Source organism: Macrotis lagotis, chromosome 1, assembly GCF_037893015.1.
Source record: "Macrotis lagotis isolate mMagLag1 chromosome 1, bilby.v1.9.chrom.fasta, whole genome shotgun sequence".
Taxonomy (NCBI): domain Eukaryota; kingdom Metazoa; phylum Chordata; class Mammalia; order Peramelemorphia; family Peramelidae; genus Macrotis; species Macrotis lagotis.
In genome coordinates, this window is record NC_133658.1 from 494,580,755 (window position 1) to 494,601,532 (window position 20,778).

Genomic DNA, 20,778 nt, shown 5'->3' on the forward strand with positions numbered 1-20,778 from the left:
GCCCACCTCTGCCTCATTTCTTTCTTTACTAGCCTTAATAATTAAATGAACATTGCTTCAATCTAATTGAGACATGATAAAGACTTCTTAAAAAGGTCAAGATCTCCCACTGCATCAGGGTCATCTCCAGATATCTTAATCCATACACTAGATTCAGATGACTCTGGAAGAGAAAGTGAGGCTGGTGACTTTGCATAATCCTCCCTCACTTAAATCCAATTTACTTGCATGTTATAGCAAGTAAAGCCCTGAAGTCATGGTCTTCTTTGAGAATAAAGGACAAACAACAATAAACTTAGACTGCATGAAATTAGGTGATATGTTCTAAGATTAGAAAACTAGGAAAGTTTGTGAAGAATTTTTAGATATGAGAGGACTTTATATTTGGTCCCAGATGTACCAAGGATTCACTGGACTTTACAAAATGGGATAGAAGTGGGGGGAAGCAGAGGGAAAGAGAAGTTGACATAGATTAAATCATGCTTTAGGAGATTCGGTTTGGCATGTGGACAATAAAGTCGGGAAAGATTTGAGGCAGTAAAACAAATTAGGGGGCTCTTTCACTAGTATAAGTATGAATGAAGTTCTGAGTGCCTGAACTAGGACGATGACAGATAATGAATTATGTTTTGAACATTTGTTGAAATGGAACGTTCATTTGAAAAATTCAGTAAGTGACTAATGATGTAGAACTGAAAGACAGAAACTAGGAATTATTATGTAGATCTAAGAACAATATACATAGAGATGATAACTGAATCTATGAAAGAATCACGTGAATAATAATAGAAAAGAAATGGGGTCCCAGGACAAAGTTTGGAATATACTCACAGTATACATGACATGGATGAAGATCCAGCAAAAGTAACCCAAAAGGAACAATCAGAAAACTAGGGGGAGGAAACCAGGAGTATTGTCTTGAAATTCAAGGGAAGAGAGAGGATCTGGGAGGAAAGTATGATCAATATTATTAACTTTTTTAAATTTTTATTTATTTAAGGAAATGGGGTTAAGTGATTTGCCCAAGGTCACACAGCTAAATAAGTATTAAGTGTCTGAGGCCAGATTCGAACTCAGGTTTTCCTGACTCCAGAGCCAGTATTCTATCCACTGTGCCACCTAGCTGCCCCTAAATACTATTAACCTTAAAAGGCATAGGCAGTGGACAGAGAAAGTGCAACCAATACTGTATTATTTGGAAAGAATTAGGTCTTTTTTTATTTTAAGATTTTATTTTGAGTTTTACAGTTTTTCCCCTTAATCTTACTTCCCTCCCCCCCACCCCCAACAGAAGGCAATTTGCCAGTCTTTACATTGTAGGAATTAGGTCTCAGTGGCACTAGTAGGTGGAGGGAGTAAAAGAGGAAGAAGGTTTATAGGAAAGGAAGTTTGTCATTTATGGAGTTCCAGGGAAAACTATGGAAAGGGCCAAAGATATAGACATTAGTAGGGTTTAAAAGAGAAAGCAGACAGTAAGAGTTAGGGAAGGGAGTTTGTTCTTAAGTACTTAGAGACTAATATCCATGGGATGGGGTGACTAGGAAGGGATGGGAATGAGTTAACTATTGGGAAGTGAGTCTGAGTGAAGTATCAGTAAGGAGATGCTTGCTAATGAAGGCATGTGATCAGAATGTTCAAGGAGATCCCTCTAGGTAGAGAACTTAAATGATGGGTCTCCTGGTCGGTAGTATTGCTGTATCCTAGGAGCATAGGTACAAGTGGGAGGTACTTTGTTCTAAGGTCCTGCCATGTGCATGAGTAAAGTCAAAAAAGCATGAGTAAAGTTTGAGTAAAAGTATGAGTAAAAGTCAAAAATGTCACCTGGTAGAAAAGCCAAGAGATGATATTGCCATGGTTATGGTAGGTCTAACCAGAAAGTAGGAGATGGTTTGTTTGGAACCTATTCTCTGAGCCTAGCCTGGTAAGGTTGTGTACTCTAAAGAGTCCAAAAACACTAGTTGTGAAGCAGGAATTAGCCCCAACCTGGGCTGGGGTCCAGAAGTCCACTCAGGACCATACATCCATGAAAACTCATACATTCCACTGAGAATGCATATTGATGATTCATAGTGTATTCAGAACAAATTTCACAATGAAATATTGAACTAGTTCAATTATGAATACTAGTTGAAATAAATAGAATTATAGCCTTCAAACCTGTAACATAGTAAGAAATTATTCTTCCAACTTTGTCCAATCTGGACTCTTCTCTGTTTCATATATTTGATGATATGTTCTAGCCAAGCTAAATTATTTCTTTAACATCTTTACATATTCATGCAAGGCCCCTCATAAGATGTTACCCTTCCTAGACTCCTTCCTCAGCTTTATCTTTTGAAATACTTCTTATTTCAAGGCCATTTTCTTTCATGAAGACTTTCCAATGCACTTCCCAGTAAAAATTGATTTCTACCTCCTAAAATTTCTCTTTGAACCCATGTTGACAACTCCTTTATCATGTTGTGTTCTACCTTGTATTATAATTATTTGTGTTCATGACTTCTTTATCCCCCATCTCCTGTTTTATTGTAAGCTCCTCAAAGGCAGAGGCTAGGTCTTTATCTTCTCTCTCTTTGTATACTTAGTGTCTTCCACCTAATAGACACAGTAAACATTTACTTAATTGAATAAAATGTATACTGCAGCTTCAAAACAAGGAAAGAAAGTTTTTAAAAGTATATTCATAAGAATATATTAGCTTTGTAAAATGGAACTGTTGAAACCAACTAAACTGCCATGACTATTTTGCATCAAATATAAAAGGATCTCAAGTTCAGGGAAAAGGCTTTCATTTCATTTCAGACATATTCATGGGAACAGTCCTATTTATTACTCTATACTTCTGAGATACTTTATAATAATCACACATTAAAGTCTGGTGAGATAATAATAATAGCTAAAAACTACTAATTTGCATTATATAAGACATGCTTCAGAAAACTTTGAAGGCCTTTGTAAAAAGTTACCTTAATTTCACCAGATCCCTGAGAAAAGTTTACATTCAGACCTCCATTCAGAAAAAAAAGACAGAGAAAAATTTAGGAGTTTCTTATCTATCTGGCTAGATCAGTCCAAAAAAGTTAATTCTCTGAAACTCTTAGATGATTGTTAGCACATAGAAATAGTAACTTAGCAAAAACTTAATTCATACATTAAGTATCCTGCAATGAATATGCTTATATCCTAATATTTGTACCCTAACCTCATGCTTGAAAGTTTTAGAAATGTTGAAGCTTGTCTCATTCTATCTAAATATAATAGGGGTTAAACAGGCCAAAAGAAGCCATCCCTTGGATCATGTAAAGCAGGTGTTCTTTACCTGGTTCCAACCTACTTCACAGAAACTTAAATTGGAAATCCTTTAGATCATGCAGAGTTTGCACTATATGATTATAATTTCCTAAATTGTATATTGAGCCAGGAGAACTGATGACTTGGGATATAATAAAGCAAGTTATTGGGACCTTTGATTTCTTCTTTCTTTCTGGCTAAGAAGTATAAAGAATACCTAGAGTTGTCTTCTAAGAGCCAGGAGTTCTATTTCCCAACCAACCTCCTTATAGTCATGAGCACAAAATTTTTTTTTCCTATTTATTTCTTCATCTTATTCTATCCCATGATAACTATGTCCAGAACTGGAACTTTGTAAGTTTCAAAAGATCCAAACATCTTAAGAAACTCTGCGAAAGAAGCTTCAGTCTCCAGGGCAGCAGTAGCTCATGGCAGGGGACATACTGAAGAATTATAAGAATATAAGTATAAGAATTTCATGATTATATTCTGATGAGTAATAATATTAGCCTCCCAAATGAATATGCCAATACTTGTTAAATTATTAAATTCTGTCTAATCATTGGTAAAGCATGCATTAATTTACTTTTGTGCTTAGCATCCTTCCTACTGGAAAGAAAAAAAAAATCTGTCACAGACCTGAATGAAAAGACCCAAACACAAGTCAAGACTTTCACTAAAATTAACATCATCACCCAGATGATGGAGTGGAGACTTTTTAGCAAGCAAATGAGTGTATCAATGAAGATTCTGGCCCTCTTATTAGAGGGAGGCTCACCACTAACTTGGCTCACCAAAAGAAAAAAGAAACTGGATATAGAGAAGAATGGGTACCTGAGCCTTTGAATTCTTCTATACTAAATGAACAATCAATGGTATAAAGATTTGAATTTCAATGGCACAATAGCTCGGAGACAAACTCAAACTCAAGAGCAAAGGAAGGTTTTACATACTTAGTGTTTTTATTATTTAGGGCTTTGATTATTAGGCCTAAAGAAGTGCCATCTTCAATTTCAAACTGGATGCTGTCTAGAGGAGAATTGAGATATTATTATTCATCTCAATGAAGCACTAAATACTAAGCTGAGAATAGTATATTTCCTTGCTTGTCTACCAAGCCTTAATGAAGCCAGGGAGTTGGGGATTTCTGTAATGGCAATGTCTTTGTTAATCTGATATAGCATAACCATCAAGAGATTCTAGGATGGGTTGGAGAATGATTATGGGGTCAATATCTGTTATTTAAGGGTCTTAAAATTGTAATGAACAAAATATTAAAAAATTTTTAATCTTGTGGTTCAGAACACTGAGGAACATTGTTCTATCCTCTTCTCCTTCCCACTTTTAGATAGGTTATGATTCTCAAAAATACCAACAAAAATGTGCTTCTCTTTCCAAAATGTCACTGCAGTGTATCTAATGTTTGTCCTGATGTTTTATTACTATCATTTCAAAACAATTGGACATTTTTCATCTAAGGACTTTTCCAAAGCTTTCCAATATATCAGCAGTTCTGCTGGCTTGATAAAATGGCAGGTCACAATTTTCTTAAAGCGACAGGTAGAAAACTTTAGTCCATCTGGGAAAAATATCTGTTCTGAGTGTAGTTCTTCTAGATTAATTTTTAGTTCTGCAAGGCAGAGTCCCATGAAAACATCCTCCAATTTAATAAAAGGGACTTTTTCTGAAACATTATAAACCTCACTTGCAATGTCACTAGAAAAAACATAACCCGTTCCAGAACAAAAAGGTGGATATTTTTTCCATGGATATTCATATGTACTTACATACCATTTATTAAATATTTTTCTAATTGGAAATTCATTCTTCTTTAAAAAACCAGTAAAAAACCTAGTTGTTCTATTTTTCCTTATAAGGAGCTCAGTTAAATAGTAAACATTTACAAACATATCAGAATCCGTCTTCATCACAAAGTCAGTTTGAGGACAAAAATGGTGAATCCATTCTATTCCCATCATTGTTTTAAGAGTCAAATTGAAATATACATCTATAAAGTCTTTCTGGATAATATCTCTGTATTTCTGGCTTTCTTGTGTCACCACATCATCATTCTTTGAATTTGTGATTCCTAGGAGAAAGTATGTTATTATCCGTTTACCTTTTATACTTCTTTCTCTTCCCCAGGTTTCACGGATAGCCATCCGTGCTTTAATCTGATTGTGAGATGTCGTTACCATCACAACCAAAAATGGAGGCTTCTTTCTGCAGTCTATATCTGGGAGCTGAAGAAAGTTCCCACTATGTTTTTTGAAAACTATTGTGCCTTCTTTTCTTATGCAAAATAGGCAGATTTCTGTTGAACTCATCTTAAATATGATTAAACATAAACAAGAAACCACAAGAATAATAAAGAAAACATGTATCATCTTAATCTTCTGGTAAACCATCTGAAAGAAATAAAATCAAATTGTTAGTCCCCCCCAAAACTGCTTTCTTTGGGACAATAAATAGTTGACAGTTATGCATTATGGTATACTGGAAAAACAAAAAAATTGGATGCAGAGATATGATGAGCCTGAATTTGAATCCTGCCTCTAATACTTAATAGTGGTAAAAGAAGAAAAGGATGAGGCTTGAGGTTATCAGAAAGTATGAAGCTTGTTTTCAAAGTAGAAAAAGTGCATCATCATCATCATCATCATCATCATCATGATCATCATCATCATAGTAGCTAGTATTGACTGTATTTGGTGCTATGAAATTCAAATTGATTCCATTTCTTTTTTTTTAGTTTAGTTTTTGTTTTGTTTTGTTTTAGTTTTGCAAGGCATTGGGGTTAAGTAGCTTCCCCCAAAGCCATACCTTTAGGTAATTATTAAGTGTCTGGGGTCAGATTTGAACTCAGGTGCTTCTGACTCCAGGAAGGGTGCTCTATCCACTGCACCACCTAGCCACCCCCTTGATTCTATTTCCTTTTTTCTTTTAGGTTTTTTTTCTAGAAGGCAATGTGGTTAAGTGGCTTGCCCAAGGCCACACAGCTAGGTAATTATTAAGTGTTTGAGGCCAGATTTGAATTCAGGTACTCCTGACTCCAGGGCTGGTACTCTATCCACTGTGCCACCTAGCTGCCCCTTGATTCTATTTCTTAATCAATTTTATTTATTGTAATTCTCTTTGTAGTTGATTTTATTCAGTATTTTGTATAATTACCTTAAGTCCCTTTTTTGTCTCTGAGTTAAGATCTTAGATTAAGAAGTTCAACCTTCCTCTCTGAACAAAGCTTCTCTATAATGACCTTAAATGGAATAAATGTTATCTTTACACATCTTACTGCTAAAGAACATTTAAGGAAGACCTGTAATCTTACTAATGAGCCTTGAATACCCATACACAATTAAGGGAGAACTGTTATCTTGTAAGATGCAGATGGGAGCTAGGAAATGTTATCTCTGTTCTACTAACAAGCCCAGCACATAGGCTCTATAAATCAATCAACATTCCTTAACTACAAGGAGTGAGTTGTTACAAGTCCCACATTTTGATTTTCAGACAATTATGCTATCTCTTACATGTATGATATTGCCAATTCTTTAGCCTTTGTAACCAATCATAACTTGTTTCCCATCTATGAAGTGCTGTTCTTTGTTCAATGCTTCTTAGAAAAACTATTAAACGATGCTAGCTTTACTCACCTAGCTTTTCTGAGGAAGCTAATACACCCTTTGTTGGTAAAGTCATGCTTCAATAATAGATTGACCAGGCTAGGAATTTTATATCTCAGTTTACCTTAATTTTACAAAATTGTTTACAAATATCTCAGTTTATCCTCACAACAACTCTAGGAGGGCAGTATCTATATTTTTATAACTGAGGAAACTGAGGCAGAATTAAGTGCTTTCTCCTGGGTTACCCAATTAATATCTAAGATCAGATTTTAATTCGAGTATTTCTGACTTTAGATCCTATCCACTGAACGTTTTAAAGAGTCAAGAGTGTAATTCTCTCTCATGAGAGGATGTTGGAAAGTATAGAAAACTGTGATATAGAAAAGGAAGAAGAAAAAAATACTGAATGTTGGATCTAAACAGAAATTAAGTATGAGATTAGGGAGCTGGGGGGAGGAGTTAAACTATCTCTGAAAGAAGTGGCATGCTGTCTTCCAATAAATTATTTGAATCTACAGATAATGGTAAAGTAAAAAGAAAAACATATATTATAAGGTAATAATGCTTTGCTAAGGGGTATGGAAGCAGCTATTTGTTGACTTGATATAAGCAGTTAATAGGAGTTCTGTCTTCTTCATATCTTGAACATAACAAAGAACCTTCCCCAAATAGGCAAACTCATAACACATTTCTAGTGATGTTTGGTGGGAAACATATGATACTACCAAAAAGTAAACATTTTGAAGAATTATGAAAACCTGAACAAGAAACTGAAGACCTTAGGGTTTTGGATAACTATTATTGAATCACTATTATTGATTGAAGATATGAAGCTCATATGTAAAAGATCAATATTGAAAGAAATCCTGTGATGGAGAATATTTGTATTTCTGAACCAAAGTTTGAAATATAATAATAATAATCTTTTGGAAAGGGGAAATTTTCTACTTTCCCATGAAGATTCTAGAAAAATAATATGAGACCTCAACAGACTACTTTTATAATTATAGATCCCAATTTAACAAGACAAATTCAGAGTGCCAGAACTTAGGGACTGCTAGAAGCAGCATAGGGAAAGAGAAAGAGTAAAGAGATAGAAGGCAAGCATAACTGAGGGGTGATATTGAATGGGTAAAGAAAGAACTCAGGCACCCCCAGGATCCACCACATATGGACAGAACATTGCCTGACCTATAACACCCTCTCTGACAAAAATCTATTCTTTTCTTTCCCTAGACATAGGGTCCAGGGATTTGGGGGGATTTTTTGTGATATCTCTAGGTTTCCCCTTGGTTTCAGAGATAAGCACAATAATGTATTCCTTTTTTTCTCTCAACTGTCAATTCATGAAACTGGGGGTATTTTTTGGTTTCTTCAAATTGTCTCTCAGCTCTATTGCCTATGTGAAGAGAAATAATTTAAGAATCATTGGTCTAAGGAACAAAGCCAAAGGCAAAATAAGGGGAGGGGGTTTGTCTGAGCTCCCCCAAATCCCTCCAAATACCTTTAAATAATGACTAAACAAATTTAAGAGTGGCAGAATCCACAAAAAGATGAAGGGAAATAATTTTCCTGTCCAAGACAACCTAAAAGGTCAACAGGAAAGGTCGGTTGCACTAGGGTGAAAGAAGACTCAGTCCAGGACAAACTGAACTATTTTACTGTGGGAAATAATGAACAGGATACTCTCAGAAAAATCTGAAAAGACATATATGAGCTGATATAAAATGAAATGTATTGTATACAAAGTAACAGCAATATTGTTAAGTGAGCAGCAATGAATGAATTCTCTATTCTCAGCAATACAATGAACCGAGACTTTAAAGGACTTATGATGAAAAATGTTATCCATCTCAAGAGAAAGAATCCGAATAGAGACTGAAGCACATTTTTTTACTTTCTCATTTTTCTTGAGTTTTTAATTTGTGTTTTATTTCATAATATGACAGTTATGAAAATAGTGTGACTACACATGTAAAATTTATATTGAATTGGTGAGGGTGGGGAAGGAGGAAGGGAGAGAATTTTGAACTCTAAGTTTGTCAAAAATTGTTTTTACAGGGAACTGTCAGAAAATAAAATGCTAAATAAGTTATTTAGGAATAATTGGCTTACCTAAAAGTCATAATCAAAAGAAAGGCCTGAAAATATACTTCAAGAAATTAGCAAAGGAAATTGCTCTGAGGACAAAATGAACTTTGAAATAATCCACCAGTAACCTCCAGAAAGAGATTCCAAAAATGAAAATTTCAGGGAACATTATAGACAAATTCTAGAACAATTAGGTCAAGGAGAAAGCAGTCAGAAAGGAACAATTCAAATATCAGGGAACCACAATAGGATAGACAGAATTTAGCTGTTATAATATTAAAGGATACATTTTTATTTTGAATTTTCTGTTCTTTACTTGCATATTAATAAATTATCAATTCATGTTTACAACTTGACACTATTAGTGAATTTATTATAATGTTGACAAATTTTGAGAATTGCTGTATATTAACTTTTCATTCTAGTTTTGTACCTTATTGAATTTGGGAGGAAAAAATATTTTACAGCAATTTTCTCCCTTTTTTGACTTCTAATCTTGACTGCATTGGTGTTGTTTGTACAACTTATTTATTTTACTTCCTGTGATTCTTTCTATATTTGATCCTAAATACAGAGAAGACACTTTTCCATAGGTCTGATAGGTAATTTTTTCATGCTCCTCAAGTTTTCTTATATCATTCTTTATACCTTAATCATCTACTTATTTTGACTTTATCTTAGTTTGAAATGTTCATTTGTGACTAGTTCCTGCCACACTACTTTCTTGTTTTCCCAACAATTTTTGTCAAATGGTAAGCTTTGGCTCCCAAAATTGGGATCTTTGGGTTATCAAAGTACTGTGATTATATACTGCTGTATATTGTGTATCTAATCTATTCCACTATCAACCACTTTTTTCCTTATTCAGAAAAAAATTGTTTTGATGATTACTGCTTTGTGCTATAGTTTGAGATTTTGATCTTCTTGACCTCTTTCCTCCACTTTCTTTTTTCATTGATTCATTTGATATTCTTGATCTTTTGCTCTTCTAGGTGAGTTGTATTATTATTTTTAAACCCTATAAATAATTATTTAATTGGTATGGATCTGAATATGTTATTTAATTTAGGATTGCAAATTTTAATATGCTAATTCAGTCTTCTCATGACCATTTATTATTTCTCCAATTTGTATAGATTTGTCTTTATTTGTGCAGTGTTCTGTAATTGTTTTCATTATGATTCCTGAAGATAGACTCCCAAATATTTTGTAGTGCTAGCAAATTGTTTTGATTGGAATTTCTGTTTTTTTTCTCTTGCTCAATGCTTATTTCCTTCCCTTTCCCTTTTCCAAAGCTGTTGACTCTTTCTAAAATTTGTGGCCTTAAGGAAATGGCCCAAACTTAAGCTTTCTGCATCCATGGAATACAGATCACTTACCTCATAAAAAAAAATGTCACAAGGATAAGCTTATTTTCTCTCTTGAATGGAGTCATACAAACCCCTGAGTCATAGTTATCTCACCTGAATACGGGAGGAGGGATAGATCCACTGAATGAAGTAGAAAACCTAAGTATCACCTGAAGGTAAGTATGAGAAATTTTATACATATACATACATGTATATATGCATATATATTTATATAAATAATTTCACAAATAGAAAATTTGGCATAGATAGATGAACATCTTTTACACATAGGAAATTTTGTGTATACAGCTATATATTCACACACACACACACATATATTAGCAAAGAATCACTATTGATCCAAATTAGGAAGCTTCCCAAGAGAGGACTCAAGTATTTATGAGGAACAACTAGGGAAAAGTTGAATTACATGGGATTCAGTGGCATTGTGGAATTGGAAAATTTCTGACATTAAACATATACTCAAAGAGGGGAGTGGTAAAAGAAAATTCTTGAAATAGCTCAGGGATACCTGTGGAAAGTGGTGGAAGTGGTGGAAGACTGATGGAGAAATTAGTTGGAGATAAAAACCACCTGCAAGTGTCAATATACTTTAATGACATCAGTATCTTTGGGAAATTAAGGAGGATTCCTTTGAGGAATAACATGAAGGAAAAATTCTTGAAAGTGTTCAATTGACAGAAAAAAATGGCCTGAAACTTGACAAGTGTCTAAACTTGGAGTCAGGAAGACCTGATGTTTTGTGTTATGCTGTGTCTCTTAATATATATTTGTTATTCATGGCACCCTAATAAGCTTACTTGAGATAATGGCTTAATTGTTTTTGTTTTGTATTGATATCTATTTGCTATTATTCCAAAGATCAAGTATACTATAGCTGATCTTTCAAAAGACTGCAAAATTGAAAACTTCATGACAAATGAAACAACGTTCTGGATAAAGGTATGGGTTCTCTTTTTTTTTCATGAGAATTCTAAGAAATGTAATTTGAGCCCTTAAAGAATGATTAGAAATGTAAACAAGGGTAGAGTTGGGAATAAGCATACAAAAATATGGAAAGGAAGGAATGTTAGGTGTAGCAGCAAAAGGAACAGCAGAGGAAAAGAATGAGACAAAATGATAGGGAAGTAGAGCTGAGAGGTAGCAACACAGGTGAGTAGAAAGAACTTTAGTTTTCCCAGAGTTCAATACAAACACATGGAACAGTAGAAACCACAAATAAAAGACAAGAAGGACAGTGGACCACAACTATCTTGCTTAGACTTTGAACCCATACAGTTAAGGGCCATCTTCTGTCTCATCTTACTTTCTCTTCCTTCTCTCCCCACCCACCCATGTAGAAGGAAGGGACTTAAATCCAAAATGACCTGTTTTCCTTGTCAATTACTTCCCTCAGTGTATCAAATGATATTTGAATGTTTGATTTCTTAGACATAGGATTGATCTTTACTTTTATGTTGATTTATTTTAAGACATGATCAGAGTATACCTCTGAATTCCTTTGTAGAATGACAGATTACAACTCTGAGGGCTTTATATTTCACAGACTATATTAATTGCAGTCTCACATCCTGGCTTGATGTTCACCAAGACTGTGTAAGGCTATCCTGAGCTAAAGAGGTGATTCCTCAGATTTGACTAATGACTTTCCTAATGACTAAAAATCCTAATTTTCTATTGTAATAATAACCATATAGTATAGTTCACTAGGAGAGTATGAGAGCAGGCTCCTGAGTCTAGGTGTTTTCCTTTTACCAGAAGCTGGAGGAGATGAAGGAAGTGGGGAATGAAGAAGGACTATAGGGTTCCATACTCACACAGGGTCAGCCAAGTAGGTGAAAGTAGTGGTCTGTGAGGATTCTGTACCTACCTGATTTCTCTTTGGTAAAGGGAGAATACAGACTCCTAGCTCCACAGTGACATCTGGTGTTTTAGGAATTTTAGGCTCTTTACCAGGTTTAAAGTAAACCTAACATAAATCAGTAAAAGCCCTTTTGTCTGGAGTTTCAAGCATCCAGTCAAGCAGTCAACTGAAAATGGAGGTTAAGCTCACAAATCTGGTAAGTTAGGTACCACATTTGAAAAGTATAAGAAATGAAAAAACAGTCATTCATAGAAGACTGCACTTAGGAAGAGAGTTTATAGATATATAGTTTTAGATTTCTATTTGCATTGAAAAACTGAAATCAAAATTATATTCCAATGAAATTTTATTTTAAAGGCATCACTGAGATTTTTATAAGAGGGCAACAGCTTTATCCAAAGAAAAAGTTAAAAAGGAATAGGATGAAATATCTTTATAAATAAAGGGAAAAGCATATATATATATATATATATATATATATATATATATATACTACAGCGAGGAAGTACAGAGAAAAAAAATGAATTGTTGAGTATTTGATGGAAAGTCAATGAAGGTACAAACAGACAAAATATTATTACAAGAATATTCTACAGTACAATTAGACTGAAGAAGTAATGAGATAAGGAATGTAAGAAGCAGGTCATAAATCTACCCTCAAAGTCTGAAATTATAGTAAAAGCAAAATTCAGTTATCTATAAAACCCTCTGCTGATAGCAGAAAATTTGATAAATTTCTGACTTGCCTTCAAAGGAGAAAGGGAAATAATAAGGGAAGCAACTATTTTAGATTCAATTTTTGTCTTTGAGGAGGACTTGATTACTCAAGAAGAAATAATAGCAACCTCAGGATCAAATGTTCCTCAAAAGCATGAGAGAAAAAGGGGTAAAAGCCAGGCATAATTTGCTATTCACCCTAAAAAGGGAGGAAGGACATTTCAAAGGGTTCAATGAAAGGAAAGATTTTATTTAATATTTTCATATTTTGCAGGGGAAGGTAGTCTGAATATGAGATTCTTAAAACCTAAACAAGAATGGGTAGAGGGAAAAAAAAGAGTAGCCTAAAAAGACTAATATGGATGACAAGAAATGTATATACACACTTGAACTATTTACATATGGAAGGAAGAAAGGATAGGTAAGTAGCTTTTAAAGACCATGGTCTGATAAAAATTATATTAGCAATCCTAAACCTAGAATGTACTGAGATTGGTAAAAATCTAAAAACAATAAAAAAAGATTGCTTTAAACTATATTGGATACAAGAGTTGAATTAAAGAAACTTTAGATGATTGAGATAGTGATAATGACTCTTTTCAAGACTGCAAAAATGTTTTAAGACAAGTTGGCAGCTATTACTACTTTTCCTAGATTACATTTGGCAAAGGTGGGACTCAGAGAAGTTTAAGTGACTTGTGGTCACATGTTGAGTAAAATGCAAATCCAGAACTCAAACTCATATTATCAGACTCTAAATCCAGTGATCTCTATCCTGAATTAGTGTGTGTGTGTGTGTGTGTGTGTGTGTGTGTGTGTGTGTGTGTGTGTGTGTGTACAAGTATAAATTAGAAGGTGAGGGGATGGCCTCATTCCCAAACAGAATCTAGTCGAATAGGGACAAGGGTATGGATAAGACATACTTGACATAAACTTGGATTTAAAAAACTGCAGGCAGAGTGGCAGAGAATGTCTGCATATGTCAAGCAAAGTCTTTCCATTGTAAAAAGATTAAGAGAGGTTAGGTGTAAAGAGAGATTTAAGAAAGATAGTACACCACTAAAGTTTATCCTTTTGCAATTGTCAGTTAAATTTATGATATTCAGATAGTACCATAGCTTCTATAGTAGTTTCTCATCACCTGATTTTAAGTGCTAGAATATCAAGGATAGATAGATCAAAGCACAGTGAAACTGCAACACCTGAGAATGAGCCTTCTTGGGGCTCCAGATTCTTCTGACCACAAAGTTGGTGTTCTTTTCACTGAACTGTTGTCCTTTTTGTCCATGTACCTGTGACCAATAGAATCAATGAAGTTTCTAATTCCAAATTAGTTATGGCTAATTATTCTACATCTAAACTAGGTATGACTTTATATCATCCTTTCGTGTATCATCCTTTTCACTGGGAAATGGGAAGTCTAAAAATATATTGATGTTTTGAATTAACTATCTTCCTCCCTGCTAGAAGGTGACTATGAGAAAAAAAGAGATTGCAACATAATGAAAGTTTCTGTCTTTGGAAAGACAGATTGTATCTGGGGATAAAATAAAATATACAAATTTTGCTTAACTATGTATTATTTTTCTTTCATTACTTTTTATATTTTTTAATTAAATTACTAAGGAAATAGCACAGAACATTTGATTGATAGTAGTAAAGAGAAAGGATAAAGTACATAATCTATACTGATGTGAATTAAGAAATGTGGTAAGGGTAGTAGAGGTTGTCTTTTTTTCCTTTCTAATCTCCCATCTAATTCTTCAGTCAAATATATATTATGCTTAGTTTTCTTAAGCTTTCTTAAACTTTTCTTAACTTACAAGTTAGAAACCTTCCTTTTTTAATATTTTATACAATTAGTCATAACTATGACTTACTTCTTCCTGAACACAAATGATCCCCTAGAATTGGAAGCTAAGTTTTGAGCGAGATAGTATAAGAAAAGTTATTCCACTTTCCCACTGTCACTGAAGGCTGGAATTTTCAGGGTTTCTGAGCCTGTGATGTTTATCAAAATGAAGTCTGTTCATGTGATCATTCAACAATCACTAGAAGAAGAAAAAAACAGTGTCATTTAGATAATTTTATATCTGATATCCCATTAAAAGAAAATTATTTTTAAAACACTTTTAATGATCATGAAATGAAATACACCTAAAAATATCTTCTGGATTTCATGCAAACACAAAGTCAAGTTGGCTCCACCTCCAAGCTGTTAGAAAGAAAGGTATTTCCCAAAATTACCATAACTTGGTCCTCTAATAGGGAAGGAGTTTTCTGAATAAACCTAGAGGTTTATTCAGAACTTCAAGGCTGTGCAAATCTATCTTAGGAAAGAAATAAGGAAGGAAGGAATAGAAAGGATCAACTGAAATAGATTCAAATCTATTTCAAATCTATCATTATTGGCTAGGTTTTCCTTGAGACTGGATCCAAAGAAATTCTCAACTAGAGAAGCTCCTCCTTCCCATTGTGGCACCAACATCTCTGCAGTGAGATGCCAGACCTTGCTACTATTAACTAGCATTTTGCCCTACTGTTTTCTCAACAAAGAATTGGACATTATGGGGACTGTTGAACAAGTTGTGCTATATGATTGTGATAGAAAACTACTAAATTCTGTGGAAATTATGAGCTGGACAATCTTAAAAAAAAACATGGATAGACTTAGAAAAACATAGATAGACATGGAAATAATGAAGAACAAAATGAACAGAACCATGAAAATTCTGTACAAAGTAACAATGATATTGTTTTAAATACAACTTTGCGTAAACAACTCACTTTGACTATTATAAATACTCAAATTAGCTACAAAGAATATATGAAGGAAGACTATCTGCATCCAGAGTAAGAACTGATAAATAGAATTATACTTATAATAACTTTACATCTATACATACATTATTTGTGCCTAATGGTAGACATCTTTGGGAGAAAGGAAGAAAAAATAAAGTTACATAACTTTATTATAAATTTAAAAGGAATAACAGTTAATGGATTTGTAGTTTCATGTACAACCATATTTTCCTATTTTACTAATTTATGGAAATGCTTCTTTCGTTTCTTAAGTTCAAAATAAAATAAAAATTTAAATATCGAAACTTATATTTTAATCACATCATATCTTTATTCTATCACTACTTTGAGAATATATAATACTAATATCATTCAGAAGATACTATATTGATCTATTATATATATAATTATTAAAAAAATAGGCAAGATGGCAAGTCTAAGAATTGGTTTTCCTATAAACCTATATGGAAAAATAAGACAAATAATGTTCACAAATTTAATCAAAGCTATAAAATTCTTTATACTTACATTTCCTTTTAGAAATTGAGATCCTTAATGATTGTAACAATAAGATCCATTATAAAACATTTGCAATTCTCTTGATATGGTCAGAGAAATTTGCTATGAAAGAAGGAGAGATACAATTAAAGATGCATGCAGGCATATTTCCTTACTTGTATTGATTTCAGGTAAAAGTCATAGATATCTTTTGGAATAGCCAAAAATGCAGTTGTACATTATTCACAGAGTATCATAGTCAGGTTCATGAAGGAAATATTACTATTCAGAAAGAAAACCATATAGTAGGGAAGCTAAGCCAAGAAAGTCCTGCAATTTTTTTCATAAAACTATCTTCTCAACTTTCCCAGTAATTTATGTTCACTGTAGTATATTTTCCAGAAGAGACTCTCTTAGAGCATCTCTTAACATTTCCTTTGAAGGGTAGGATATTGGCTTAACTTAATCAAGCAGTTATATCTGAATTCAAACTCAGGAGTAAACAAATAATAGTTTCATTCCACATAGTAAGTTCTGATGCAGAGAAATGATGTAGAGTATTGTGAACTAAGAAGAAACAAAATCTTTCAAGTAGGGGGATGTGTCTGCTCTTGAAATTCTGCCTCCTTTGGACACTGTTTATATTTCTACCTTGACCCTATTAACCTTGTCCTGAACACTGCCAGGCAGGAAATGACATGATAAAAAGTGGCCATTAAGTATCTTGAGATAGGAAGGCTCATAGATTACCATTTAAAGTTACCTGGTCCCAGGTGAAACCCCAAACACAACCTGTCCAGCCTACAATGGAGAGGTATTTAACAGGAAGTGCTTGCCCCTTCAAGCTCTCTTGCTTCTTCCACTTCCACTTGGAGCTCCAAGGTCTTCACCATGTGGCCTGGTTCACCTAAACACTCTCTCTCTCTCTCCAAACTTCAGCTGAGTCTGACAGCTGACCTGCCAATTCAATCAGCAACCCACGTGGTCTTCTCTTTAAACTCTTCTTGACTTTTCTATCACTTTATTATATGTTGTAACTTCTTTTAATAAATTTTTATTTTCTTTCCACACTTGCTTTCTCGGGTCTAACAGTGATTCAAGATACAGTTGTCTCCAGATTGCAACAAATAACAATAAATATATATTCATTGAAAGTATATATTCATTGAAAAACATTTTTAAAGTATGTGTTGCATTGTTTCCAATTCAAGATTCTGTGCTAAGTAAAAAAGAAATATAGTGATAAATAAGACAGAAACTTTGAATATTATGTTCTCAATATTTAGGCATTAGATACACATAAAAAAATTCTTAAGGTTTAGTACTCCCAAGTAGTATATAGCTTAATTTTCCCATTATATATTTGCTTTCATCTTCACTTAAGAGTTTAAATGGAAAAATATTTCCACACACACATATTCCACCACCACCCCCACCTCTCCTTGAAGCCAAAGTATAAATTTCAATAACTAATGTATTACTCTCTCACTGGCTGGAAGATGGTGTTAATCAGCACTCACCAGCTCTCCCTAATCCCTCTCCCTCCTTCTTCCTCTAGGCAGGAATTACAGAGTTTTAGTCTTTACCACCCTACCTCCAATACTCCAGTAATTTTCACCAGATGTTTAATTTTCTACAACTATGAAAAATACTTCATATGAAATGCTTCTTCATTGAAACCAAAGTTACTAAATGTTTAAATCTTAAATTTGTGAACAGGAGAGGGTAACAAAATGTACCACTATCTTTTAATCACTTGAAAATAAAACCTATAGCCTCTTACCCTCACAAAGCAATGGTTAAAAAAAAACAAGAGCTGAATGTTAAAGTCAATGATTGATGTGTAATTTTGATTCATGGCATTGGAAGAAAGAATTTCAAGCATTAACAAATGTCACTGAGAATAATGACAGGATGGGATTAAGGTCCTAGAAAAATTCCCTGGTTTTTTAATTCCATATCCTATAGCTTAAGGTACAGGAATCCACTAGCTACAGTCTCACTTCTCTGCCTCCAAATGTCTTACATTCTAGTTTAGGATTTAGGCAGTGTCTAACTCTTTAGTCCCTATTTGAGATTTTCTTGGCAAGAATAATAGAGTAGTTTGCCATTTCCTTCTCCAGATCATTTAATAGATGAGAAAACTGAAGCAAACAGGGTTCAGTGACTTGCCCAGGGTCACACAGATAATAAGTATCTAAGGTCAAACTGAATTCAGAAATATTAATCTTCCTGACTACAGACCTAGCACTTTATCCTCTGAAACCCCTAGCTGTCCTTTCTAGTGGGAAAGAGGAAGTGAAATTAAAGGTAATACCAGACTGGGGCCAGGAGGGAATAGAGAAGGGGGAAGGGTGGAATATTAGCATTTAGAATACAATACTCCAAATCAAACTAAATCAAATTTCATTTTAAAATTAAATTGAACTTCAAAATTGTTCAGAGGGAGGTTCTATTAAGCTTCTGCTACTCTCATCTTTACTCTGACATTGATTTTATACAGGAAAAGTCCATTAAGGAAAGGGCTAAGGAAAAAAGACTATTCTGTAAAAATATATTTTCAAATATGTTTTGCAAGACTTCACATTTATAATTTGTATCAAAGTGCTTGCCTTCTCAAGGAAAATAAGAAAGAAAGTAGAAAGCTAGGAAACAATCTTTATAGTCAGTGTTTCTGATAAACTTCTCATTTCTAAAATATAAAGAGAAGTCTATACATACATATATATATATATATATATATATATATATATATATAAGAACACAAGTCATTCACCAATTGATAAATGGTCAAATGATCTGAAAAGACAGTTTTCAGATGAAGAAATTAAAGCTATCAATAGTGATACAAAAATATTCTAAATCACTACTGATTAGAGAAATATGAATTTCTCTAATTAAATTAAATTAAAACAAAGTTTTTAAAACAAATTTCTGAGTTACCACCTCTAACCTATAGATTGACTTATATGACAAAAAAAAGGAAAATATTAGAGGGAATGTGAGAAAACTGGGGCCCAAATTCATTGTTGGTAGACTTGGCGAATCAGCCATTTTGGAGAGCAATTTGGAATTAAGCCCAAAGGGCAATCAAACAGTGATTCAATTATACCTTTGATTCAGTTATACCTCTACTAAGTCTATATTCCAAAGAGGTCATAAAAAAGGGAGAAAGGATTCATATGTACAAAGATATTTATAGCAGTTCTTTTTGTGGTGACCAAGCATTGGAAATTGAGGAGATATCATGGCTAAACAAGATGTGGTATATGATAGTAATGGAATGGTATTGTCCCAAAAGAAATAATGAACAGGCAGATTTCAGGAAAGACTTATATGAACTGAGTGAAATGAGTAGAACAGGAGAACATTGTACACATTAACTTCAGCATTGTGTGATGTTCAACTATAATAGACTTGTGATGGAAAAAATCATCAACATACAAAGAACTATGGAATCTGAATGTAGACCAATGCATGCTATTTTCACTTTTTAAAATTAGGTTTTTCTTTCTTGTTTTTTTTCCCTTTGATTCTTCTTTTATAGCATGAATAATATGGAGATACGTTTAACATTTGTAACCTATATCAAATTACTCACTGTCATGGGAAAGGATGAGGAAAGAGGAAGGGAGAAAAATTTTGAACTCAAAATCTTTTAAAAATGAATGTTAAAGGGGCAGCTAGGTGGCGCAGTGGATAAATCACTGGCCCTGGAGTCAGGAGTACCTGGGTTCAAATCCAGTCTCAGACACTTAATAATTACCTAGCTGTGTGGCCTTGGGCAAGCCACTTAACCCCATTTGCCTTGAAAAAAAACCTAAAAAAAATGAATATTAAAAACTATTTTTATATGTAAATAATAGTAACTGAAAAAATTACTGAACTATAATCCAGTAATACCATTAATTGGTAGAGGCCTTAAAAACATAAAAGAAAGAAGAAAAAATTCTATATATAAAAAAATTTGTTATAGTTCTTTTTATTGTGGAAAAGAATAGATAATAAAAGGTAGTCCATCAATCTGGGAGTGGTTGAACAAATTACAGCATGTGACTTGAATGGAATTCTAATGGTTTGGTTTTTTTTTAAAGAATGGCCTTTAAGAAACCTGAGAGGACATATAAAGTGAACAAAATTAGGAGAATATTTTATACTATCACACCAATTGTTTTTAAATAAAAATTCCAAAAGACTTGAGAATTCTTAATGCAATGATCAACAATAATTCCAAAAGATGGATGATGTCTAAGAATACAACTCATCTCATGACAGAGAAATAATGGACCAATAAAGAATGAGAAACATAGTGGTGGATATGGTGGGGTCTTAAAAGATACAATGTCAAAAGTTAACAACAAAGAGTTATCCCCATAATATGACAGAAGAGTAGATTGTCTATTTTTATATCCATTGATTTTCTGCTTAGGGCCAAATTAGAGTACTATTTGCTATCTCCTACTTCAGGCCCTAGTCCTACTTCAGGCCCTAGAGACATAAGTTTTTCTGGTTCAGCATA

The 20,778-nt window shown here is 33.5% G+C and overlaps 1 protein-coding gene across 3 annotated transcripts in view; it reads right to left on the reverse strand.

Moving 5' to 3' along the window:
- The window catches only part of B3GALT5 (beta-1,3-galactosyltransferase 5), a 54,482-nt gene that overhangs the window by 8,407 nt on the left and 25,297 nt on the right, over positions 1–20,778 (reverse strand). For 2 of the 3 annotated variants that reach the window (XR_012473974.1, XR_012473973.1), the window contains exons 2-3: positions 16,290–16,382; positions 14,840–15,010 (exon numbers count right to left, since the gene is read on the reverse strand). Coding sequence is in view for 1 of the 3 variants with exons in the window: in XM_074213850.1 (XP_074069951.1) it covers positions 4,737–5,699 (963 nt within the window). In the remaining 2 variants the exon portion in view is untranslated. Of the gene's footprint in view, positions 1–1,307; positions 5,700–14,839; positions 15,011–16,289; positions 16,383–20,778 lie in introns of those variants that run through there. The other variant, XM_074213850.1, reaches the window with a different exon arrangement.